This window comes from Mustelus asterias, chromosome 6 (assembly GCF_964213995.1).
Source record: "Mustelus asterias chromosome 6, sMusAst1.hap1.1, whole genome shotgun sequence".
NCBI lineage: Eukaryota > Metazoa > Chordata > Chondrichthyes > Carcharhiniformes > Triakidae > Mustelus > Mustelus asterias.
Window position 1 is genome coordinate 76,947,647 of NC_135806.1, and position 22,147 is coordinate 76,969,793.

The 22,147-nt window shown below is 40.6% G+C and overlaps 1 protein-coding gene across 3 annotated transcripts in view; it reads left to right on the forward strand.

Moving 5' to 3' along the window:
• Positions 1 to 1,653: 1,653 nt before the first annotated feature.
• The window catches only part of cep120 (centrosomal protein 120), a 75,905-nt gene continuing 55,411 nt past the window's right edge, over positions 1,654 to 22,147 (forward strand). Inside the window, exons 1-9 of one of the 3 annotated variants that reach the window (XM_078214586.1) lie at positions 1,654 to 1,849; positions 6,294 to 6,450; positions 7,011 to 7,125; positions 8,456 to 8,597; positions 12,431 to 12,591; positions 13,178 to 13,375; positions 14,657 to 14,881; positions 18,242 to 18,464; positions 18,888 to 18,995. In XM_078214586.1, coding sequence (XP_078070712.1) covers positions 1,798 to 1,849; positions 6,294 to 6,450; positions 7,011 to 7,125; positions 8,456 to 8,597; positions 12,431 to 12,591; positions 13,178 to 13,375; positions 14,657 to 14,881; positions 18,242 to 18,464; positions 18,888 to 18,995 — 1,381 coding nt within the window. In that variant the 5' untranslated portion in view covers positions 1,654 to 1,797. The remainder of the gene's footprint in view (positions 1,850 to 6,293; positions 6,451 to 7,010; positions 7,126 to 8,455; positions 8,598 to 12,430; positions 12,592 to 13,177; positions 13,376 to 14,656; positions 14,882 to 18,241; positions 18,465 to 18,887; positions 18,996 to 22,147) is intronic. The other 2 variants (XM_078214588.1, XM_078214589.1) reach the window with 2 other exon arrangements.

Sequence of the window (22,147 nt, forward strand, 5' to 3'; positions counted from 1 at the left end):
AGAGTCTTTACAGGTAATCAAGTCTTAAAGGTACAGACAATGTGAGTGGAGAGAGGGTTAAGCATGAGATGTGTATTGTCTCCAGCCAGGACAGTCAGTGAGATTTTGCAAGCCCAGGCAAGTGTGACATGAACCCAAGATCCCGGTTGAAGCCGTCCTCATGCGTGCGGAACTTGGCTATCAGTTTCTGCGCAGCGATTTTACGTTGTCGTGTGTCGTGAAGGCCGCCTTGGAGAATGCTTACCTGAAGATCAGAGGCTGAATGCCCGTTACTGCCAACAGGAAGAGAACACTCCTGCCTGGTGATTATTGAGTGGTGTTCATTCATCCGTTGTCGTTGTGTCTGCATGGTCTCCCCAATGTACCATGCCTCGGGACATCCTTTCCTGCAGCGTATCAGGTAGACAACGTTGGCCGAGTTGCAAGAGTATTACCATGTACCTGGTGGATGGTGTTCTCACGTGAGATGATGGCATCCGTGTCAGTGATCTGGCACATCTTGCAGAGGTTGCTGTGGCAGGGTTGTGTGGTGTCGTGGTCACTGTTCTCCTGAAGGCTGGGTAGTTTGTTGCAGACAATGGTCTGTTTGAGGTTGTGCGGTTGGGTACATCCACCAGGTACACGGTACATACTCTAGCAACTTGGCCAATGTTGCCTACCTGATACGTCACAGGAAAAGATGTCCCGAGGGCATGGTACATTGGGGAGAACATGCAGACGCTACGACAATGGATGAATGAATACTGCTCAACAATCACCAGGCAGGAGTGTTCTCTTCCTGTTGGGGAACACTTCAGCAGTCACGGGCATTCGGCCTCTGATCTTCAGGTAAGCGTTCTCCAAGGCGGCCTTCACGACACACAACGCAGAATCGCTGAGCAGAAACTGATAGCCAAGTTCTGCACACATGAGGACGGCCTCAACCAGGATCTTGGGTTCATGTCACACTATCTGTAACCCCCACGACTTGCCTGTGCTTGCAAAATCTCACTAACTGTCCTGTCTGGAGACAATACACATCTCTTTTTTTTTGTACTTTTCCAATTCAATCAAATCAAATCCAATTCAGAGTCTCAACAAGTTGAGACATTTCCGATCCAGGCTGACAAGACAGGGCAAGTGACCAAATCACCCTGTCCTGGGCCTGATCTACATGAGCCAAGCTGATTGGAGGAGGGAAAGCAATACCTCCTCCAAGACCTGAGCTCATTTGCATCTTAGCCAAAAGGCCGAGATACCGCTTTTAAACATTGCTTCATATGAAACATATGAAGCTTCAATGTAACCTAATAACCTCAACGAAGTGCAGCATCCAATCCATACTACATTTGATCTTAGCCAAAAGGCCGAGAAGAACCTGTGCTTAACGCTCTCTCCACTCACATTGTCTGTATCTTTAAGACTTGATTACCTGTAGAGACTCGCATTCCAACCATTATGTTGTAAATTGAGATTGTATCTTTATATGCCCTGTTTGTGAACAGAACTCCCACTCACCTGATGAAGGAGCAGCGCTCCGAAGGCTTGTGCTACCAAGTAAACCTGTTGGACTCTAACCTGGTGTTGTGAGGCTTCTTACTGTGTTCCTCGGACTGCCTGGAGGGGTCGCGGTGAGGGTGCTGCAGCTTCCGGTTTGCTGGCGGCGGCCGTTGGGACCGGAAGTTGTTGTGTTTGAAGCGGGCGGCGGTAAAAGTGATGGAGAAGCGGGGAGAGTGAGTTCAAAGAGCAGGATTGAGGAGCGGGAGGAGGAGGCGGAGAGAGCGGAGCCGGGCCTGAGATACTCACGGAGTCGCGAACATGGTGTCCCGGGCGGAGCAGCAGCTGCTGATTGTGGTTTCCGTCCTGGAAGGTAATTCCGACCCGGAGCTCGGGGACCCCCATCCTGAGACCGGCCTCACCATCCCTGGGACCACCGTCCCTGGGATTCCCATCTCCGGGACCCCAATTCTGGGGGAGACTCATTCCCGGGAGGCCCATTAGCCCCAGGACCTCTGCCATCCCCGGAAGACCCTCCACAGCCCCCCCCCCCCCCCCCGGCATCCTTACCAGTTACAATTAACAGTTAGGGTTTGAATGTTTCTCATCAAGTGGGCTGTTTGAGCAGGGATTTTAGCTGTGCCCTGAGCGTTGCCTATTGAAACTGCAGGAGGTTATGTTACCTGTTATGTATTTTATTTTTGGGGCTGGGTGTTGAGGCGTTGCAAAGGAAAGTTAAAGCAGAATGAAATGGAGAATATTGACTGCCCCTGTTTTGCAAAGCCTGAAGTGGACTTCTGGGCAGAGTTGCAGAAGGTGTGATTGAAGGAAATTGAATCTTTCAGATAGCTTCGCTGGATTTGTCTTTGAAGCATTGCTGATTATTGCGATGTAAGTTTGAGGTTGCAAAATTGAGTGTTCATGACATGGTCAACTGATAAACTTTAAGGTGACACTTGTGTAGCACAAATCATTTACTTTCATTTGAGACAGCTTTAGGTATTCACTGACATAGTCCCTTGCAGACGATACAAACCATGTTTTAAAAAAAAAATGCTATTACTTAGATTAGCGACTTCATGTATTTGTTTCAACTTTGTGGGAGTTCTTTGCCCACAGACAGAGTTAAGCAATCCCACAACCAAAGGACCAGATTGAAGCTCTACAGTTCTGTTACATCTAGTCGTGAATGGTGGTGAACCTTTAAACAGCTAACTGGAAGTTACGGCTCCACAAACATTTTCACCCTCATTGTCTGGGGAGCCCAGCACCTGAGTGCAAAAGGCAAAACTGAAGCATTTACAACCTTTTTTCAGCCAGAGGTGCCGAGTCGATGATCCATCTCGGTCTCCTCCTGAGCTTCCCAACATCACGTATCAGTCTTCAGCCAATTTGTTTTAATCCTTGTGATATCAAGAAACGGCTGAAGGCACGAGATACTTATTGCAAAGGTTGCAAACATCCTTACACTCAGAATATAGCCTCTCGTCAAGCTGTTCCAGTACAGCTGCAGCACTGACATTTACCTGACAATGTGGAAAATTGCCCAGCTATGTTCCGTACACACAAGCAGGCCCAAATCCAACTGCTTAATTACTGCCCCTTAAATCCAATCAAATCATTGGAAAAGTGATGGAAGCTGGTACTGACAATGCTGGCAAGTAGCACTTTCCCTGCAAAAGTTGCTCGTCACTTCACAATTTGGGATTCACTGGAGCCATTCATCTCCAGACCTCATTGCAGCTTTGGTCCAAACATAGACAAAAGAGCTGAATTCAAGAGATGAAGTGAGAGTGACTGCCCTTGACAGCAAGGCAGCATTTGACTCATTATGGCATCAAGGAACCCAAACATAGCTGATTGTGGATACTGGAATCTGAAACAAAAAAGAAAATGCTGGAAAATCTCAGCAGATCTGACAGCATCTGCGGAGAGAGAATAGAGCCAACGTTTCGAGTCTGTATGACCCTTCGGCAGAGCACGTCTTTTGGACTGTGGGAGGAAACCAGAGCACCTGGAGAAAACTCACACATGGGGAGAACATGCAAACTCCGCACACACAGTGACCCAAGTCGGGAATTGAACCTGGGTCCTTGGTGCTGTGAGGCAGCAGTGCTAACCACTGTGCCACTGTGTTGCCACTTGAAGCAGTGCCTTTCAACCTGTGACCATTAGCAACTGGAAGGACAAGGGCAGCAGATCTGTAGGAACACCACCATCTACATGCTCCGCTCCAAAGTCATCCAGACTTCGAACTCTATCGCTGGTCCTTCATCTTTGGGATCAAAAGAACCTGGAACACTCTCCTGAATCTGGTCTACTGACACGAGATGGACTACAGCAAGAAGGCAGCTAATCTCAACCTTGAGGGAAATTAGGGAATACAAACATACAAATTAGGTCACTCGGGTCTACTGTTCCATTCAGTAAGATCATGGCTGTAACCTGAACTCCACATGCCTGTCTATGCTCAATAACCTTTCACCTATTTGCTTATCAACAATCTTTTTTCGTTCCTTTGCCTTAAAACTATTCAAAGACTCTGTTTCCACTGCCTTTTAAGGAAGAGTTCCAAAGCTGCCTCACTGTCTTGAGAGAAGGGTAATAAATGTTGGCCTAGCTAGCGACGCCCACCTCATGTGAACAAAAATACATAAAGTACCTCTACCCCAGTTTTGATGCCAGATACATGTCCATAACAATGGCAATCTTTCAATACTTTGCAAAAGTAGCTGATCCTCTTTAGTCTAAACAAGCGTGGATAGCACATTACAGTCCAATCTATTTCTGTCATCAAATGTCCACATACACACTGCTGCAATGATCATTGGATAGCAATTAGAAGTGGGAAACTTTGCTGCTTTCCACGTCCTGCTCCTTTTTTGTTTTAAAACAAAAGTTTATCAAATAAAATACTGCATCATCATAGTTACAAGACAGCTTTTATGGTCATGAATATCTGTTATTACAAACATACTAGCCAAACAATGTTTGAAAACACTTTTTTTAAGCTGACATTGTGATCAATTTCCTCCACCACTACTTAAATTGTTGAGATTAGCCAAGCCAAAATGAACCCAGAAATTAGCCTATGGTTAACAAAGAACAATACAGCACAGGAACAGGCCCTTCGGCCCTCCAAGCCCGCGCCACTCCCTGGTCCAAACTAGACCATTCTTTTGTATCCCTCCATTCCCACTCCGTTCATATGGCTGTCTAGATAAGTCTTAGACGTTCCCAGTGTGTCCGCCTCCACCACCTTGCCTGGCAGCGCATTCCAGGCCCCCACCACCCTCTGTGTAAAATATGTCCGTCTGATATCCGTGTTAAACCTCCCCCCCCCCCCTTCACCTTGAACCTATGACCCCTCGTGAACGTCACCACCGACCTGGGGAAAAGCTTCCCACCGTTCACCCTATCCATGCCTTTCATAATTTTATACACCTCTTTAAGTCTCCCCTCATCCTCCGTCTTTCCAGGGAGAACAACCCCAGTTTATCCAATCTCTCCTCATAACTAAGCCCCTCCATACCAGGTAACATCCTGGTAAACCTCCTCTGTACTCTCTCCAAAGCCTCCACGTCCTTCTGGTAGTGTGGCGACCAGAACTGGACGCAGTATTCCAGATGCGGCCGAACCAACGTTCTATACATCTGCAACATCAGATCCCAACTTTTATACTCTATGCCCCGTCCTATAAAGGCAAGCATGCCATATGCCTTCTTCTCCACCTGTGACGTCACTTTCAAGGATCTGTGGACTTGCACACCCAGGTCCCTCTGCGTATCTACACCCTTTATGGTTCTGCCATTTATCATATAGCTCCTCCCTACATTATTTCTACCAAAATGCATCACTTCGCATTTATCAGGATTGAACTCCATCTGCCATTTCTTTGCCCAAATTTCCAGCCTATCTATATCCTTCTGTAGCTTCTGACAATGCTCCTCACTATCTGCAAGTCCTGCCAATTTTGTGTCGTCCGCAAACTTACTGATCACCCCAGTTACACCTTCTTCCAGATCATTTATATAAATCACAAACAGCAGAGGTCCTAATACAGAGCCCTACTAGTTGTCCTGTATTGTGAAGTCCAGTAAAATACTGCAGGATGCACTTTTTCACTGAGTCTTCGCCATACTCCTCTCCCGACTGAGACCATTTTTATTCGCTTAAAACTGGTGACTGCTGAAAAAGGCATTGACAGCTGATGTGCAGAATTACAGATTCCAACATCATTGTGGAATCTAATGATGTGATAATGCAATATTTGTGATGTTACAGTGATCCTGTTAATTTAGTTAGAGTAACTTCCAACGAGTTCCCAGATTTAAAAAAAAACATTTCAACTGTTTTTTAAACAGCCAGAAGAAATGGCTTTAAAGATTCACCATTATAAATATTTTGAGCTTGCATCTATGTCATATAACTTATTAATGCTATGGTAGGGCTGGATATTTGCAATGAATTAGATAGACTTTTTCGTCTGGGAGCTGGGTTTGGGTCACTTATTAGATAAACCTCTTTACTCTGCTGTCAGTCAAAACCTACTGAGAGATGAATTTGGGCAGTGTAATCTAGTTCCTCAGTAAATATGGGAAGGCAGCTTAAAGTTGTTTCTAAATAGCACATAAAGCCTACAATAAATTGGACATGGTGTTTAATCATAGCAATCTTGCCTCTAAAGAGATTCAATCATATTGTTAATTATTCATTGAGTCTTCTGCTCCAAAAGGTTGAACATTGTTGCATCTGGTCTCTTGAGTGAATTGTAAATCTGAGAATCTTTAAACGTTGGTCTTCACTGTCTGCTTTAGGGCGACATTTTCCAAAACGTCATCGGCACAAAATTGTGGTAGAAGCTCGGTTTGATGGAGAGTTGCTGGCCACAGACCCAGTTGACCACAAAAGTCAGCCTGATTTTGTTACAGAACTTGCCTGGGAACTTGACAGAAGATCATTGTATCAGCACAGGTATAATATGAATGAAATTATTTTGGTTATGGATGTTTAGAAAAGCACATAAAAATGGAGGTTATAGAATCCCTACAGTGCTGAAGGAGTCCATTTGGCCCACCAAACCTCCACTGACACCCAGGCCCTATTCCTGTAACCCCACCCTGCTAATCCCCCGACACTAAGGGGCAATTTACCATTGCCAGTCCACCTAACCTGCACATCTTTGGAATGTGGGAGGAAACTGGAGCACCCAGAGGAAACCCACAGACACAGGGAGAAGGTACAAATTCCACACACAGTCACCCGAGGCTGGAATTGAACCCGGGTCCCTGGCGCTGAGAGGCAGCAGTGCTAACCACTGTGCCACCACACCACCCGTGTATCATTATGTATCTACAACTTTTCTCTCTTAGCAACTCGCTGTGATCGCTGAGCTTTTATGAATTTCAGGCACATTTGATAGTTTAGATGGTTTTACCTGCACTGATTAAAAATATAAATGTACTGAATGTACCTTCTTTATTTTAACTTAAACCATGAAGTTCGTCTAATATAACAGTATGTTTTCTTTGTAGGTTACAACGCACGCCCATCAAGCTATATTGTTATGCAATAGATTCTCTGTCATCAGCGAAGGAGTCTGTGGGTTATATAATTTTGGATTTGAGGTCTGTTCAAGAGGCGAAACAGGTGTGTTGGCTTGTGTTCTCTCTACATTTAAGATGTAGAAAAAATGATTCAAAGTGTGCCAAACTTTTTAAATCCTGTTGACTTTGTCATCTGGCATTTTAACATTGGTGTTTTCCTCCAAATGAGTCGTGAGGATAAACTAAATATATTGTATAAGAGGCAGAAGGATATGTTTTGTTTGTTAATAAAAAGTTGAAGTTACAATCTAGAGTTTTTTTCTCAATCAGTGATGCTTGCCTTGAAGTGTTATGACCATGCCTCAGTTCAAGCACCAAATCACAATTTCAGATCTGGAATAGTGTTTGACAATAATTAGGAAGCAAAATATCAGACATTCATTCTAGGGACTGATATAATTGCACAAAAAAGTCATCGAAAATTGATTGGTTACAGAAATTTGGAAAAGAACATAAATTATTATGGATAGTCTAGAGAAGCTGGAGTTGTCATTGAAGCAGAGAAAATTAAGAGGAGATTTAATGAAGGTGTTCAGAATTATATGGAGTGTTGATAGTGTGAACAGGAAGAAATTGTTTCTACTGTGGGTGGTGTGGTAACCCAGTGGGCACAGATTTAAGTAATCAACAAAAGGACCAGAGGGGAAATGAGAAGAATTTATTTTGTGCTGTGTGTTATAATCTAGAATGTACTATCTGAAAGAGTGGTGGATGTATTTTTCAAAAATACACTGATAAATACGTGAAAGGGTTAAATTGCAGAGCTGTGGACAAAGTGCCAGAAAGCGGGACTAATTGGATAGCTCTTTGAATGAGCTGGCACAGAGTTGTATGATTCTGTAAAAGGCAAAAATGGAACAACGAGCAAGTAATTCTATTTTCCCTAAAAGCAATTCAACCTTTTGCTACTCCTTCAGTATCTAAAAAACAGACCAAAAATGGGTAACATTAAATGGTCGTAACTGGAGTTAGCTGAAAATGAAGTAAAGATTTTCCTTTACATGTAATGGACTACAGTTGCTGCTATTTAATAGATTGTGTCTTCACCTTTCATTGTCTACCTTTGGATATGTAGAGATGAAAACAACTATAATAGCAAGCTACTGTTTTGCATTTTGACTTTATTTAAGTTGCTGACTATAATTCTTCAGATAGCTGATCCTTGGTTATTTTTGAAGCATGTATTGTAAATAAATTAGGGCTTTTGTTTTTCTGCAAGTGGCATTGGTATAAATGGTGAGATTTACTTCAGATAAGGAGGTATTCAATGAAAATGTAGAACTTAGTACATTTGCCAGCTGTACTACTTGCGAAATGAGAGATGCTTGCTTTTCTGTTTGCAAATTGTGACTAATTTGAAAATTTTACTTCAGACACCCAAATGGTATCCCTTGCTTAGCAGCAAATACACAAAAAGTAAACCTGAGATCAAGATTGCCATTGTGTTGGAGACTGATATTAAACCGCAGGTGGAAGGTTTTAAAGCCAAAGAGGCACCACCAAGAGATGGAAGAAGTAAGTGTTATTTCTTACTACATAATTTTATTTTACTGAACTTTGCTGTCCTTGTTTCAGTCAACAAACATTGTGCTAAGACTATAAACAGCAAAATCATCCATAAGAGCTCCACAGCTTTCAACACACCTTTGGTCTAATCTAGAACATAATTCTGCACAATAAGTAATTTCATTTTGTAATCCTGTTCGAGTGTGTGATAATCAGTGCATATTTTTAAAGTTGAATTTTTGTGTATATATATTTGTGGAATGGTTTCAGTTTCATTTAGATTTGAGTTGTGAGCCAAGGTCCCTCGATGTCTGGATGAGCTGTGGCTGAAAGATCAGTCTTTTGGGTTTATTAAGTATCTAATTATAGCCCCTGAGTTTCAAGAGGTGGGTTGAGGGGACTACGAGTTGAGGTATTCAAAAGCCAAGTTGAAAAGCCTAGCAACAATGGTCAGTTGAAACAGAGACAGTCAGGAGCTGAGAGGCAGTTCAATCATTGTGTGTCAGAGAGGGGAGACAGGGTTTATCAGCTTTGAGAAAAACTACAAGGCTCGTGGACAATAGTTAACTGAATAGTCAGTTATGGAACTTTACTGTGACCAATATGGTGGTGTTGCTACTGAAACCCAGATTAAACTGTCGTCATTTTTGGGTGTAAGAATTCACTGGAATTAAACCATTTGCGTGTGTGCCAGTCCCAAGCAAGAAGTTTTTGTGTCAAGCTAGTGGTAACTCTTCACTACACATTTAATTTGCACAATAAATTTACCTAAGTTATTGCTGGGTCATGGAATATTCGGAAATTGAATCATCATCTTGTATTTATTTTGAGTTTTTTCCAACCTTTTTGTCTGTTACAATATGGTTCATTTTTCTTGCTTTAACAAATATTTTGTTTGTTTTAAAAGTTTATCAGCAGACTCCTGTGAATTTGTCAGGAAATTTACCCCAGGATTTAAAAAGAAATTAAGCTGTATCACTCTGGGATCTGACTTGCCCTGTCTTCACATCAGCTGGGATCATAAGTGTTAAATCCACATTTGGATTTCTGTTTTGGAGTGTCATTTTGGCATTCCATGTAGTTTTAAATTGATATGGAATATTGGATTGCAATCCCTGGTAGCTGAATGTAGAGGTGATATTTAATACTCGCAACTATTCTGATGCAATCGGTGTTGCCAACTGCTGCTCAAGTTCCAAAATCTGGAGCTCAAGCTCAAATAGTCATATTTCTGTTTCCCTGAGGTATCACTTCTTGATTTTTGTTCTCTGCCAAATACATACTGCCACTCATCCTCAGGATGCAGCTCGGGTCTACACTCTGCTGAGAGTCTTGTCTCCCACTTTATTGTTGCTGCTGCTGCTCCTCCTGTTGCCACTCGCCTTTGAGAAATAAACTTGTCAGTTGCAATAATTTTAGTGTCCTTTTCAGGAAGAAAGGGTAGTAGTTTAAGAATGTAGCTTATCTCCACAAGACTTATTCATTGTTCAAAACCTTGTATCACATTTAATATAAACGTTTGCATGGAGATTGTCTTCACTGTGGTATGCATAAACCAGAAAGGTACTTTCAATTTTGTTCAAATACAAACCAACTCAGCTCCCCATTTATTTTTCTCACTTTCTGCTTTCCTTTCTTTTTAAATCTTCCACATTTATCAAAATATGTTGCTTTTAATCTGCACTGAATATTCAAGTGACAACTTTCTTGCAAGGAACTCACTGCATATCTTTATGAAGCAACTGTTTGCAAGGGAGGTTACCTGCATTCCTTTACATTGGAAACAAGCTATTGGTTGGCCAGGATGCAAGGCTTTTGGGATTCTAGAGGAATATGTTTCTCTGTTTATCACAGTCAAAACAAACACCATTGTCTTAGCAGAGCTGTTTGGTTATTGTTTTGGATTTTTTGCTTGTCTATATTTTCTGGGCAAGAATAAGTGAATGCTTTATTTTATCAGTCAGAAAAAGAGTATTGACGTCAATAGTCTGAAATGATTTATCCACAGCAGCTGTCCATATTAAATGGATTTAGATGCTAATCTTACAAGCCTTATTCAAATTCAATGGCTTTGGTGTTAATCTGGGAATTTTATTTTTCTATATGTAGGCTGTCGGTGTAGCAGTTTGAGTTTAGAGGTTGAAGTTTTAAAATTTATGCGTGCAAAATCATGTGAAATTTATTATTTAATTAAATAGTTATCTGGAGTATTGAAAGAATGAAATTGAAATTCCCACCAATCTATCATTTATGTCACTGAATTTGTGTGCAATGTTGTTTTGAATGGGTAGCAGAGTTTGGAGCTCTCTGTCAACCATCTCAAAAAACACTGCAGTTAGGGCAGGTATAATGTAGTACTCCAAAGATAATTTTTATCATACTTGGAAGACCTCAAGGACATGGCACAAAAGCTGATGTACTATACTTCTCAAATGCATTGATCACCTTAAAAATAACTGATCGCATCAACGTTCTCGACGTGTCTGCGTGGGTTTCCTCCAGTGCTGCGGTTTCCTCCCACAGTCCAAAGATGTGTGGGTTGGACACATTGGCCATGCTAAATTGCCCCTTCATGTCCCGGGATGCTTAGGTTCAAGAGATTAGCAGGGTAAATATGTGGGGTTATGAGGATAGAGTCTAGGTGGGAATGTTGTTGGTGCAGACTCGATGGGCTGAATGGCCTCTTTCTGCACTGTAGGGTTTCAATGATTTCTATGATTTCACTTGGGTTTTAGGGTCCCCTGCCAAGCATGTTTACGGTGGAGTGGCACATAAAATATGACAATTGGCCTGCCCACCACCTTCCTGCCCACCTCCGAGCCAGTGCCCATAAAACAGTAGGCAGGCAGCTGCCAAATTTACAGTCTCCCTTTCAATGTTGCCTTTGTACTCACCTGCTTTATGGCTTCCTTCACTTCACTCCTTTTATTTCACTGCTGGAGCTCTTGACCTATTTCGCTTTTTTGGTCTCATTGGGCCCATAATTGTATCTTTCATACTTTTATTTATGCATAAATTTGAATTTTTGCTGGCAACTAATATAGAGAGAATAAACTAATTCTTGATTTGATTTTGTTGAACTGGACAAAAGTATAAGAAGGATTTGCGTATCAAATTTATTTGTAACCTTATCTTTCATCTTGGTATTGTAGATAAAACATGATTAAATCTGTCTTTTTAGTAAAAAAGCTAAGTTCTGGAAAGTCAGCCATGACGTTAACCTCATCGACATGTTCGTATCGAAAGACCAAAACTCAGTTGCTTGTTTACTTCCACTGATTTTCTCGCCTAAAATAATGAACGCTGCGATTACCCTATTAACTGTGCTTCTGTATATATAAAATTAGTCCTGATTTTTTTTTTTTGCAAATCCTACTTTAGAAAATTTTATTCAAAAAAGTTACACCCTTCATTGCACTTGCATCCCAAAAGACATTTCCATATTCAGTTTGAATTCTACTGTCCCACCTAAGGCTAATGTTTTGATGGTGTTGCTGTTTTAACACTTTTTCTGTTGTTTAGCCACTAAAAATGCTGTAGATAAGAACATAGTTTCTTGTATATTGGATCATTATGTCTCTAAAAATGCTGGGAATGCAAAACTGAATAGTCAGTTTGTGTAGAAAGGACATGTAATGTTGTGGGTGTATTTCCTTCATTTTTAAAAATCTCGTATTTGTTTTCAGACTCAGAATTCAGTTACTTATTTAAAGTATTTTAGATGTGAAATGAATAATATGATAGTATTTGTCGAGGAGCCATTTCAAAACCTATTTTGAATAGATTCAGCATCTTAATACTGTAGATTGAAATGCTTTCTAAACTATTTTCATATTTTATAGTGATAGAAACTTCTTCATATCCTGTTCTGGACCTGAACCCAAAGACTCTGACAGCAATTCTGAATGAGGAAGAAAGCTATTATCAGATAGGGCCGGCAGAATACTGCACTGACTTCTTTATGCTTTCTGTGACCATTGCATTTGCAGCACAGTTAGAACAGGTTGGTGAAAGTACTAGTCCCAAGTTAGAAGTTGCAATGTTAATCATGTAGCCATACTTTTGAAACATGTGCTTCGTCCTGAATGATACAGAATATAAATACATGTCTTCACATTAAAGTCTTCAGAATAAGTTTAATTACATCTTCCATTGCTTCACACTTCAAGTATTTTTTGAAGCAAGACAAATTTGCCATTCTGTTTAAAGACAACCAGAAAGCTGGAGTGCAAACCTGCATGTGACTTGAGCCAGTTTCTTCTGTGTTCCCAGCTCCTTCATTTTATAAAGAGTTGGGTGACAATTCAATAAAATGTATAAATTAAACATTGCCCTAAATTATCAAACTCAAAGGAAGTTCTTGTGAAAGCTCTGTGGAACCATAAATGGGTATTAAAATTGCACTTTTCAATGATTGATATATTTGAAAGGATTGCTGGCTATATCTAATTTTTACAGTTAATATTTTGGTCCTTTAGTTACTAAATGTTTCACCAAAGGCTTATTTGTAATTTTTCTATTAATAATGTGGATATTTGTGCATTAAAAATATCTTAACAGTATGGAGTGTGACTTTGCACTTTTCCCAGTTGATTCCTAGTGCAATTAAGCTTCCGGAAGAGAGACCTGAATTTTTCTTTTACTACACTTTGCTGGGAAATGATGTCACAAATGATCCTTTCAGTGACCTGATGAACCCAAATTTTGCACCTGAACGAGCTTCAGTGAGGATTCGTTGTAGACTTGATATTCTCCGGTTATTCCTATCTTCACAGCCAAGTCTGCAGGTATTATTAGATAAATATTATATATTTCCGTTCACAAGGTGCAGTTACAATTGTTACATTTGCCCAGAATGTGGGAGGAGGGCGGTAAAGAGGTAATGCTTCTCGCACTTGACTAAAACAAAAGAAAGAACAGGATACATGTGTGTCGGTTGAAGTAATGCAAGGGAGCGGCAAGATGGCCACTTCAGAGTACATCTCCCATCCCTAAGCAGACTGATCCATTGTCCCTTCAGATGATCATCTTCACCTGATGAAGGGGCAGCACTCTGAAAGCTCGTGCTACCAAATAAACCTGTTGGACTTTAACCTGGTGTTGTGAGACTTCTTACTGTGCTTACCCCAATTCAACGCCGGCATCTCCACATCATGATCCATTGTCTCTCTGGGGATGTGTCATTGTGGATCAGTCCATTGTCGGGGGGTGTATTATGAATCAACTTCCAAGGGAAAAGGCTAACAGGGTGTATTTGCAGTTAGTCACAAGTAAAAGACAATGTTGAATAAACAAAATGATCTAGAAAGAATAGATAACTTCATAATTGTGATTTCTTGGGGGTCTTGCACAATGTATTTAACTAGTGATACTTTCTATGTTCATTAATCCTTTTTGGGTAAATTAATTTCATGTCCAGAGTTAAAAATATTGTCAAGTAAATTATTTACATTTCCATTGCATTCAGTATGCCTGGTGTCAATCTACTTATCTGAGCCTTCAGCATGTACTAAACAATCCTATCATCTGAAAGCACTGTTTTTCAGATTGGTCTTTTCTAATCCAGCTACAAGAAATTAACATATATCAGTCAAAGTTTACATTTGCACGGAAGTTATATCTATATCCACTCGCAACTGTTGATAAGGTTTACATCATGCATAGCATAAGGGTATAGTTGTCCAATTGCAAGTTATGCATGTCCACCTAATTATAATAACACCAAGCGCATATTTTTACACACTTATGAAGTTATCTTTCTAACTTGTGGTTCATCAACTCCCCTGTCCATTGTCTCTTGTTATAACAGACTCTCAAAGCTGCAGCTGCACATCCTTCAGTGGAGGTCTGCATTAATCAAGACCTGTGGTTTTCTCATAGCCTTCCCTGCGTGACTAAGTCTAGCAGCTTATGTGATTTTTAAACTTGTGTGATTATTAACCCTCTCATCCAGATAGGTATAATCTGAAGTTTTTAAATATGTGATGTCTAGTAATGCCTCTGATTGCACTTAGATTCAAGATTCACATCCATTGACATTGAACTTTGTCTTTTCTTTTGAACTTCAGATTCATTTGTGCTGTGGAGACAGATCACTGGGCACCGCAGAGATTTCATTTGCAGGATTAGTAAAAGGAGACCAAGAAATAAGTCAGCATCCTGTGGGAGTTGAAGGAGCATTTCCTTTGGTGGCACCTAACAAAGCAAAGCAAAAGGTGCCTCCTCTGCCACTGGAGTTGTGCCCTACTGTGGGGGTGTCAGTAACTCTTAGAAAAGAAGGAATACATTCTCAGGTATTTATTGTTTGTTTTGATTTGGTTTAATTTAAAATTTCTTTATTGTGCTTGTTTTCATTCAAATTTTATCTTGCTGTAAACCTATAGTGATCGCAATGATTCTTTCTTGATGAATAATTGTATGGGATCATCTGAGATTTTTTGTAATCTTTTTGAAAAATGGGAGCTCGATGTAGAAAATTGTTACCCATGCACCCATCCAACTTAATAGATCAAAAGTCTTGGAACCATTCTTTCAAGTTTCCTATTATACATTCCTATTTCTGCATTTAGGGGGAAAATTGCCTTTGGAAACTCATCACAATGTAATTCTGCCTTTCTATTCATGGTGTGATAATACTGTGCCTTTAAGAAATGTATTGCGTCATGTTTCTTGTGGAGGATCTGTTTTAGCAGTTCTATTTATCGGTGCCATTTGGTCTGTACACTGCAGTCCCTGTTACTGCAGCAGCATAATTGATCTTAATTGCTACAATGTTTGTTTTAATCTGGACTAATATTGTGGTTATTTTAGTGTTTTCCCCTGGGGTTTTTCAGAGTGGGGTTTGATTAGGTTGATTGACAGATATGGTTATTTGACTGGGTGGAGCTAGGCTTACACAGCAAAATCAAGTCAGTTGCTGCTTGGAAGTTGCAGAGAGAGGGAGCCCTTTCTCTGAAATCCAGAGACTGGGATCTGCCAGAGACTAGGAGTTGAAGATGCTCAGCCAGAGGTTTATGGAGGGAATTCCACTGAGCAAGATCTTTGGCGGGGGTGGGGGGTACTCTACCATCGTAGGTGGATGACAGGAAGGTTTATTTCTCTGACATTTTGCTGTTTTGAGGATATATTCTTCTCTGGAAATTATTGTATGGGAGTCAGAAGGCAAGTGTCTTTCTGTGTCTACCCAGAGGTGTTAAAAGGCTGGAAATCCATGTGAGTCTATCTGTTTTTGATGCTAATTGGTTCTGAGTTGGATTTTTATCAATGGGGATATTGCTTAAATTTGAACCAATGAGATAGAAACCTGTTGAGAATTAGGCTTTGTCATGTTAAAATCTTTTAATGGGTAAAAGTTACACTACTTCTTTTTGTTGTGTGCTAACTGTGTTCTGAAATAAAGTTTGTTTTAACAAAAGCTTCCTAGTGGCTCAGTCAAATCATAACTGGAGCTAAACACCTTGTGCTTGCTATTAGAGTCTAGAGTGACTTCATAATATACTTTGGAGTTTCTGATCTGGTCCTGAACATTGGAGCTACGGAAGTGCCACCACTAGCAGGAATGCATAATTACGGCATGGAAAATTTGCACCTGTAGTTTCCATTTTAAGCGTGTAAATGTGGGGATAAGAGTTTAAAATTAAAATACACCATGCAACATTAATATAGAAACTGCAGTGCACTTGCACATTCTGGTCTGATTATATTATATCTTCGAATCCTGTTTCCTTGAAAGTCTACACTGCTCTTGACTGCCATTGCAGCTCAGTGAGTACCATATAAAAGGGTTAGTCTTAAATTACTTATCACATTTCCTAAATATTTAGTTTTGCTAATATGATGAAATCCAGCTACTTGCCTCGTGTAAGGTTGGTTATCAGTAACTCCCAAAGAGCCCCAGGGCCATTGTGTTGGCTGGGCAATGGCCACACATGTGCTTTTTTTATTTAACCTTCAGACCAGGAACCAGTCCTGTTTAGCTACACAAAAGCAAGGAATGGCAAGCGGTACAAAAAGTAAATCAGGTGCGTCATTTCCAAATGGGTGTCCTAGGGAACAGAACACAGGAGTGGTGCGAGGAGAGAACACGGGTGGGACGGGGAGAGAACACAGGAGTGGGACAAAAACAGGGATCAGAAATAGGTCCGGCTAAGTTAAATGAAAAGAAAAGAACTGCAAAATCAGCTCTGAGTTAAAGAAAGTGCTTCAGTGAGCAGACTTGAAGTCAAGTGGGCTTGAGGGAAGGAAGCCTTAAAGATCGGAGAAGGTACCCAAAGATTGGTGATTCTTGCTGCTAGTCATTGGGGCAATGGTACCCCTTTGAAGCAATGGTGTTCTGCTTGGCACAGCTAAAGATCTGAAATTGAGCTTGGAAGGTGAAGCTTGAATATGCTCTGAGATCATGGGCAAACAAATCTTGGAAGGCAAGATTGAAACCCCGTGAGATGTGTTGTCGTTGAAGCTGTCCAAGTGGGAGCAACGTTTGGAAAGTGGGTGTGATTGCAAATGAGATACACCGGGATGTTGCCTGGGCTGGAGCATTTCGGCTCTGAAGAGAGGTTGATTTGACTGGACTTGTTTTCCTTGGAGCAGAGAAAGCTCAGGGGAGCTGGGGAACCAGCTTGAGGTGTACAATATTATAAGGGACATAGGGTAGGTAGGAAGAACCATTAACCCTTAGCAGAGAGATCAACAACCAGGAGGAATAGATTTAAGTTAAGGAGCAGGAGATTTAGAGGGGGTTTGAGGAAAACCTTTTTCCCCAAATGGTGGGGGGACTCTGGAACTCAGTGCTTGAAAGGATGGCAGAGGCGCAAACCCCTCAGCATTTAAGAAGCATTTTGATTAGGACTTGAAACGCCATAGCATACAAAGCTACGATCAAGTGCTAGAAAATGGGATTAGAATAGATGGGAACATGATGGGCTCTTTTTGTGCTGTGAACCTCGATGATACTGTGACTAATTCCAAGGTGTGATCTGCAAATGTGATTGGAAACCCTCATGGGAAAGACAAAGTTTCAGTGAGATTGTTTGGCTGTCAATGTGGCAAGCATCTGGCTGGGCTGTTGAGATATCCATGAAATCTGTCCTGGTTGCATCTGTCATCTATTGTGTGGTGTGTCTGACCACAGTTCACCCATTATTTCTCGTGCTTACTCTGAATGTTAGAGCATATGATGAGTACTCTCTTTGTACACTTGTATAATAGATTTTTTTTGTTTGTTCCAAACCAGTAGAATCTTGTTGCTTTATTCACTTGGTAAATGTCTTGATTTCCAAACTTGAAACAAAATATTATTGGTCCCTAATCGGATCTCCCTCTGCATCCCGGGGTCTGGTCAATGATCATAACAGTAGAGTGATCCAAAATATAGTTCATTGTAACAAATTGAATGCAGAGTAAATGTTTGATGATGACAACAATTGGAAATGGTTTTAAGGTTTAGAAGTGTTTGCCTTTGATGTGCTAATTGATAATTGCAACTCTTCGGAGATACTATAATCCTAATTGTTAACTAATGAGTTAAATATATACATCCTGAACTTTGAATCCTTATTTTTTATGTCTTTTGAGATTTGTACATTAGGGTTATGAATCTACCTGATTCGGAATTTGACTTTGCTGAGGCTGACAAAACAAATTTTTTTTTCAAGCCATCTAGTCCAGTTAAAACGGAACCTGAACCCAAGTCTCCAGTGATGCAGAGGATTGTTTCTCCTCAAACTGTTAAGCCTTCCCTTCCTGAACAAAGGCCCAGGACTGTTAATACTGAAAGCATGTCTCCTGAACGCAGTGATTCCCCTCCCAGCCGAGATCAGGCAACAGAAAATGAGGTTAATAGTCTGCAGGGAGAAGACAATAAAAAGATCCAAAGTGGTGAGTGAAGCTCGGCATATCTTGTGATTGGTGTATTTGTAATCTAAGATCTCCTTTGTTCCTCTACCCCACCTAGACTTGTACTTTTGAACAAATAAGTGACCTCCCTATTCTTGCGACTAAAATTAAATACTTCACATTTATCTGTGTTGAACTTAGTTTGCTAATTCTGCAAGTTTATTATTGTCTTTCTGTAACTTGTTGTAGTTGTCCTCAGGATTGACTTTCCCTCCTCCAATTTGGCGTCATCTCAAAATGTAGAATTTCTGATTTTGATTCCAAAGTCCAAACTTGTTAATGTTATATCATTAAGTTTGGTAACTTGGTCTGCCCTGGTGTTCCAAATAGTTAGTTACAGCTTTTCAGGAATAGCTAGTGCAACTTAAAGGGCAATTGAATCGATTATCATATTTTTCTTTGAAGTGATGCCTGATTCTGGTGAAGAAATAGGCAAGCAACACTTTAAACAACAAGCTGAATCAGCATTGTATTCCAAGGCACATTCATCTCAACCCGGTAAACCTTCCCAAGGTGAGATTCACCTCAGTTCTCTGATTATTTATTTGAAGTCTTGTTAAGACAGTGGTCTGAATTTGTTGGTAACAATGAATGAGATATTGTCAGTGCTCACCTGGTTATTATTTCTCTGGAGAAATCAAGTAGAAATCAGCGAACTAAATTTAGTCTTTCATGCTGATAGCCTCGCATTTAAAAAACCCTTGAAAACGTTCATGCTTGTTGAATCGGTGTTTTAGTTTAGTGTTTAGTCATAATTACTAATGAATGGCCTCCTTGTCCCTGAAAAACTAATTTATATTTGTGAAGTATCAAATTTATCCATTATAGTTTAAAATAACTTTAAAAAAAGATTTTCTTTAAGTTTGATATTTCAACTTCTGCCGTACACATGTGCATTTTGCTTTCTGTACCTCAGCAAATGTTGTATCTTAAATTAAAGATGAAGAATAATCTGTGCATTTTACTTCCTCCTTTGTCCTGTAAAAATAGTTCAAGGTGATTGGCTGCTTATCCTGCTTCATGAGGTTACTGTTGCTGGACACTTGTAGATCCCCTCAGGCAATATCTGGAAAGGTTAAATCCATGTCACACTGATTGCGAGATCTTTGTGGACCAGGTCAAGGATAAGTGATGTCATCTTACCGCTGACCACAAAATCTGGACTTAAGTCATAATATATTAGTCTTGGGAGAATGCAATTTATTACGTTAGATTTATTCGTATTTCTCATAGGATTGTGACTCATTTGTTTTGTTTTCCTGTCAAATGCTAAGTCTGGCACGTAATTAAAATTAAGTGTTAGAGATTGCACAAACCAGATCAAATTTCTAAGCAATTTAATCTCAACTCTAGTGACACACAGGGGGTACTATGATTTGTTATGGACTGGGAGGTGGGAAAAATCAGTTGGGGCTCTTGCATCTGATTTGCCTCTTTTGGGTGGACGTGTGAACATCGAACTTTGAGTGCGACTGTACCTCAGTTGTGTCTTCAGGAATGGTGAAAGGTTGAAAGTGGTGATAACAGTTTTGTGTCTATGATGAATTACTAATCTCTGTAACTGCCTACAGCTGACAGCGCAGTCTTTCTTTTGAAAAGCAAAGTAAATAATTGCTCTTGCTGACAGCTCCCTTGGTAGAGGCATTGGAACAGAGAGGGACACCTCCCTCTCAGCTGGGAATGGTGCAATCATGCATAATATAGACTAAAAGAAGCAATTCTTAAAAATGTTCAATGGCACCTAAATGTGATATGAGGCTATCTTTTTAATCCTAATTTTCAACCCTTAATGTCCAGTAATTCTTTTTCATTCCTAGTTGTCAAGTTCAGTGTTTTCTTTGATAACTACTGCATCTACATCTGCTTTGTGACTCTCATAAATGTTCTTTTTTTTAGTGTAAATAGATATGACAGCATTGCTGCAAATGTATTTCTTGACACTGAAGAAGAGATAGGCTTCTCTGATTGTAGACAGGTCTGCTCATTGATTACCCCCTTAGCCTAGGGGGAACTCTTTTGAGGGAACAGTGCGATACAGCGTAGTACATTTTCTTAACAGAATTATGTGATTCCTGTTTGCTGTCTTATTTGTTTACCAAATATGTCATGAAATCTCAAATTACTCTCTGAATATTCTTGGTGCATTATAAGAGTAGCTTCGTTAAACTAGGAAGATAAGTCTCTAGATTAAATTTTTCTAAATTGATCAATTTTTTGTCATGGAAATCTAATGGACTCTCTTGTTCATTATTCTCAGGATATTCAAATGTAGTATATGTCAAGCAAAATATTTTAGAAGAACACACGAAATAGAGGCAGGTCTAGATCATGCGGCCCTTCGCGCCTGCTCTGTCATTCAATATGATCACGGCCTATCTTGGGCTTCAATTCTACTTCTCTGGCCACTCCTCCTATACTTTGATTGCCGAGAGACCAAAAATCTCTCTACCCCAGCCTTAACTGTATTCATTGATGGCGCATCTGCAAGCCTCTGGGGCAGAGAATTCCAAAGATTCACAACCTATTGAGTGAAGTGATTTCCCCTCATCTCTGTCCTCAATGCTTGGCCCTTATCCTGAAACTGTGCCCTTGTAGATTGCTCAGCCAGTGGAAACAATCTGTGTCTACCTGACCAAACGCTCTCAGAACCTAGTACGTTTCAGTGAGATCGCCTTGCATTCTTCTGAACTCCAGAGAAAATTGACCCAATTTTCTCAGCCCCTCATTCATAGGACTACCCCCTTATCCAAAGTGAATAATTTCACTCTTCCCTACATTATATTCCGTCTGCCATCTTGTTGCCCGCTAACTTAACCTGCCTGTATCTCTTTGCAACCTCTGTGCCCTTCCCACGATTATTAGAGAAAGATGTAAGTTTGGGGCCGAGCAGGGCGATCTTCAGAGGAAATTTGGCCTGTTAGGCTGGCCAAAGGGAGGGAAGTGGCAGAGGCAGCTGATCAGTAGTTCAGTTTTAGAACCAAGAGGTTCATTGCCTCCTTTGGAGTCAGAGGAAAGAGGTTTCAGAAGATGCTTTACAAAAAAAGAAAAGCGTCTGTGTTCCAGGATGACCCAGGAATAGTGAATTGTTTTGGCAGATGAATCTGAGACCCAACAATGTTTGAAGTGATCCAGATGTGGAGATGCCGGCGTTGGACTGGAGTAAACACAGTAAGAAGTTTAACAACACCAGGTTAAAGTCCAACAGGTTTATTTGGTAGCAAAAGCCACACAAGCTTTCGGAGCTCTTAGCCCCTTCTTCAGGTGAGTGGGAATTCTGTTCACAAACAGAGCTTATAAAGACAGACTCAATTTACATGAATAATGGTTGGAATGCAAATACTTACAACTAATCAAGTCTTTAAGAGACGAAGCAATGTGAGTGGAGAGAGCATCAAGACAGGCTAAAAAGATGTGTATTGTCTCCAGACAAGACAGCCAGTGAAACTCTGCAGGTCCGCGCAACTGTGGGAGTTACAAATAGTGTGACATGAACCCAATATCCCGGTTGAGGCCGTCCTCGTGTGTGCGGAACTTGCTCAACCGGGATATTGGGTTCATATCACACTATTTGTAACTCCCACAGTTGCGTGGACCTGCAGAGTTTCACTGGCTGTCTTGTCTGGAGACAATACACATCTTTTTAGCCTGTCTTGATGCTCTCTCCA